Here is a 4,373-nt window from a genome sequence, read left to right on the forward strand (position 1 = left end):
AATATCAAGTTTATTGGAGAGTTATTCAAGTTGAAGATGTTAACAGAAGCGATAATGCATGACTGTGTGGTCAAGCTACTTAAGAACCATGATGAGGAGTCCCTGGAATGCCTCTGCCGCCTCCTCACCACTATAGGCAAAGACCTGGACTTTGCAAAAGCCAAGGTAGAGGTCCTGGGATGTGCTGGGGAAGGAGTAAGGCACATGGGTCTCCTGTTTGCTAACAAGATACAGGCTGAGGGGTTTGGGATGCTTAACTAGTGCCAGGAGGAAAAAAAAATAGAGGGAAGGGGGAGACAAAATTGATCGGATCCCTTTGCTGCCTAGCCTCGAATGGATCAGTATTTCAATCAAATGGAAAAAATCATTAAAGAAAAGAAGACCTCATCTCGCATCCGTTTTATGCTGCAGGATGTACTCGATCTGCGGCAGGTCTGTGTCCTCTCCCCACTTCATTTGCTCTAGTGCCTGATACTACCTTGGCTGATCCCCGCCAACCCCCAAATAACTGTTTCCACTTTGTTCCAAAAGAGTAATTGGGTGCCACGCCGCGGGGATCAGGGTCCTAAGACTATTGATCAAATTCACAAGGAGGCTGAGATGGAAGAGCACCGAGAACATATCAAAGTGCAACAGCTCATGGCCAAGGGCAGCGACAAACGTCGGGGTGGCCCTCCAGGCCCACCTATAAGTGAGTGTGAGGCTAGGGCTTAGGAGACGGTGGAGCTCCTAGAGGATAAGATGCTATTCTTTCCACTGATGACTTCTGTTAGTGCCACGTGTCTGGGCCACTGAGACCACATGATGGGATTGAGGATCTGAGGAAGAGAGGCTAAGGGTGGCCCAAGAAGGGGTTGTCAGGACTTGTTACTCCAACATGCTCCCCCACTCCTCCTTCCTCTTTCATTTCCTCAGACCGTGGCCTTCCACTTGTGGATGATGGTGGCTGGAATACAGTCCCCATTAGCAAAGGCAGTCGCCCCATTGACACCTCACGGCTCACCAAGATCACAAAGGTAGGTTGTTTTCTGGAGTAGGTGAGTTGGAGGGTGATGAGAAGGAAGTGGGCCCTCACATTAGGGTGGTGATAGCTGAACTTAGACTTGTTAGATGAAGTGTCAACCACTAAAGGATTTGTTCACATTGGTCTTAGTAAGCTGATAAGAACACCAAAATCAAGCCAAGAATGGTTTCTACATTTTAAGTGATGGAAAAAAATAAAGGGGTGATATATAGAATATGTATAATTTGGGTTCAGGTTAAGAGCACTGGCAGTTCTTTCGGAGGTTCCTGAGTTCAAGTCCCAGGAACCACATGGTGGCTCATAACCATCTGTAATGATCATAGGCTGGTGCTCTTTTCTGGCTACATGCAGACAGAACAGTATATTCATAAACCTTTTTTTAAAAAGTGTATAGAAGCCGGGCGTGGTGGCACACGCCTTTAATCTCAGCACTCGGGAGGCAGAGGCAGGCAGATTTCTGAGTTCGAGGCCAGCTTGGTCTACAGAGTTAGTTCCAGGACAGGCAGCCAGGACTATACAGAGAAACCCTGTCTCAGGGGGGCGGGAAAAGTATATAGAATTTGAATTTTATGTCTATGGTTAATTATATGACAAATTTATCATATTTATATTAACTATTTTCACATTATAATAACAATGAGTAATAGCCATAGGCTGTGGATTGCAAAGCCCTAAAATATTTACTCTCTTGACTGTTTAGTCAAAGCTTGCCTCACCTGTCATTTGGGCTAAGGGCTTAAGCTAGATAAGACATTAATGAGCCTACTGTCTTTCCTTTGGCAGCCTGGTTCCATTGATTCTAACAACCAGCTTTTTGCACCTGGAGGACGACTGAGTTGGGGCAAGGGCAGCAGTGGGGGCTCAGGAGCAAAGCCCTCAGACACAGGTATGGAGGCCACTGTAGGGAGCTGGGTACTTGCTATTCTCAGCTTCCTTGAGTTAGTCTTTCCTATACAGAATAAGTAAGTAGGGAATAAATGCAGGAGTTATACATGATGCCAAGGCCTGAGTTACTTTATTGTCATTCTTGTGACTAAGAGTCTTAAACAATAATGTGCATAAAGTAGTAAAGGTGCGCTCTAGCTCTTGGAAGGTAGAAATGGGTTCATGAAGTTTGCTTTCTGTCCTTCCTAGCATCGGAAGCTACTCGTCCAGCTACCTTGAATCGCTTTTCTGCTCTTCAACAAACATTACCCGCAGAGAACACAGATAACAGACGTGTTGTACAGAGGTGAGTTTCTGGGGCTGGAGTTGTAGAGAATACTGTGATTGGGTTTTAGTTGTCACAGCATAGGGATTTCTCATTCCTTTATTGCCTGGACAAGAATGAGACCCCACAGTTTCCCTGAAGATTGGATAGTCACATAAAATGCTTGAGTGGTACAGATGAGAAACCATGTGTTTCGTCTTCCAGGAGTAGCTTAAGCCGGGAACGAGGTGAGAAAGCTGGGGACCGGGGAGACCGACTAGAGCGGAGTGAGCGGGGAGGTGACCGTGGGGACCGACTTGATCGTGCCAGAACACCTGCCACCAAGCGAAGTTTTAGCAAAGAAGTGGAGGAGCGAAGTAGAGAGCGGCCATCCCAGCCTGAGGGACTCCGCAAGGCAGCTAGCCTCACAGAGGACCGTGGTCGGGATCCTGGTGAGAAGGAAGGGAAGGCTTGTAGAGGAATGGGGGGAAAGGCTATTGGGTGATATGGGACTGAGTACTCCCCAACTCTGGATTCTTTTAAGTCGAGTCACTGAAAAGCTCTTCCCCTGTAGTGAAGCGGGAAGCCACTCTACCTCCAGTGAGCCCTCCAAAGGCTGCGCTGTCTGTGGATGAGGTGGAGAAGAAATCTAAGGCCATCATTGAGGAATATCTCCATCTCAATGACATGAAGGAGGCAGTACAGTGTGTCCAGGAGCTGGCTTCACCCTCCTTGCTCTTCATCTTCGTACGGCTTGGCATCNAGTCCACGTTGGAGCGCAGTACCATTGCTCGTGAGCATATGGGGCGACTGCTGCACCAGCTGCTCTGTGCGGGGCACCTCTCTACTGCCCAGTACTATCAAGGGTATGATCCATGTTAGTCTGTGGGCCTTCCACATAACCCACCAATTCCTTCTTTGTGGGATTCCTGAAATCTCAGATTTTAGCTTGAGGTTGTCTCATGTCTGGAAAATGCTTCTTGGGGGGGGGCCTCCACATTTGATTTTTAGTTGTGGTGGTGTATTTCCCTAGAAGCAGGGCGTCTAACCCATCTCTAAATGCCCTGACCCCTTACTCCCTTTTCAGGCTGTATGAAACACTAGAATTGGCTGAGGACATGGAAATTGATATCCCTCATGTATGGCTTTACCTGGCAGAACTGATAACACCTATTCTCCAGGAAGATGGGGTACCCATGGGAGAGCTCTTCAGGTAGGCCCTCCCTTCCTTTGTGGGTGTGAGAAAGACGGAATGGAGGAAGTGAGACAAGTTACAGACTTGGGTTTGGAGAGGGGTGGAGTAATAAATATTGAGAGCTTTTGGAGGCCATCAGGATTGATTTTTCTTAACAGGGAAATTACGAAGCCTCTGAGACCCATGGGCAAAGCTACTTCTTTGTTGCTGGAGATCCTGGGTCTCTTATGCAAGAGCATGGTGAGTTGAACCTTTCAAGGGTTGATGTATTCAGGGACTTTTATGTGGCTTTGGCTGCGCTGCCTTGGGTGACTGTGGAGCCTCTTGGTCCTTTGTTGACCTGGAGTATTTGTAATGCTAGAACCACTTTTGATACTTGAGAGAGGAAATTGGTAGTTTGTGTCATGAGTTCTTCCTGGGCTGAAGGAAGATTGGCAAAGAAAGACCCTAGAGCCATGGCTGATTGATTGACTGGTGTTTCTTTGAACAGTTCACTATAGACTAAGCTCCTAGGATTACAGCAGTTAACAGTATGAACTCCAACTTGGTACAGAACAAAGGAAGAGATGGAAGCCTCAGTGATTAGAGTGAAGTGGGGAAACAGTATCACAGGATCTCAGGGCCGCCATGGAGTTGCAAGAGTATTTGGCAGTGTTTACAATGGAAGACCACCTTTGATGAGCACTGCAACTATTTTATGAAAGCTAATTGGTGTCTGGAATGTAGGGCCTTGAAAACGTCAAGTTGAGAGTGGTGCCCGTGGTTGTAAGAAGTTGGGTATGTAGTGTGAAGTTAGGTGTCTAGAACTCTGAGGGATAAGACAAGATGGAAAGGGATGTTTTGTGGAGATGAAGGTGTAGGTGTGAGGATATTACTGCTAAGATTTTGTGAACGTAGGAAACCAGCGGGCACATCGGGCACATCTTTTTGATTTTTTTTTTTTTTTTTTTTTTTTTTTTTTTTTT

The 4,373-nt window shown here is 46.7% G+C and overlaps 1 protein-coding gene and 1 non-coding gene across 2 annotated transcripts in view; both read left to right on the forward strand.

The window, feature by feature from the left end:
• Eif4g1 (eukaryotic translation initiation factor 4 gamma 1) overlaps nt 1-4,373 on the forward strand; it is a 20,060-nt gene that overhangs the window by 10,774 nt on the left and 4,913 nt on the right. The window contains exons 16-25 of the mRNA XM_029544750.1: nt 1-165; nt 328-432; nt 532-691; nt 916-1,016; nt 1,808-1,910; nt 2,159-2,255; nt 2,439-2,665; nt 2,788-3,079; nt 3,301-3,426; nt 3,567-3,648. Coding sequence (XP_029400610.1) covers nt 1-165; nt 328-432; nt 532-691; nt 916-1,016; nt 1,808-1,910; nt 2,159-2,255; nt 2,439-2,665; nt 2,788-3,079; nt 3,301-3,426; nt 3,567-3,648 — 1,458 coding nt within the window. The remainder of the gene's footprint in view (nt 166-327; nt 433-531; nt 692-915; nt 1,017-1,807; nt 1,911-2,158; nt 2,256-2,438; nt 2,666-2,787; nt 3,080-3,300; nt 3,427-3,566; nt 3,649-4,373) is intronic.
• On the forward strand, nt 752-826 carry LOC115065152. The gene has a single exon (XR_003844948.1). It is a non-coding gene; the product is annotated as a small nucleolar RNA SNORD66 (small nucleolar RNA).

The sequence above is a fragment of the Mus pahari genome, chromosome 12 (assembly GCF_900095145.1).
Source record: "Mus pahari chromosome 12, PAHARI_EIJ_v1.1, whole genome shotgun sequence".
NCBI classification, from domain to species: Eukaryota; Metazoa; Chordata; class Mammalia; order Rodentia; family Muridae; genus Mus; species Mus pahari.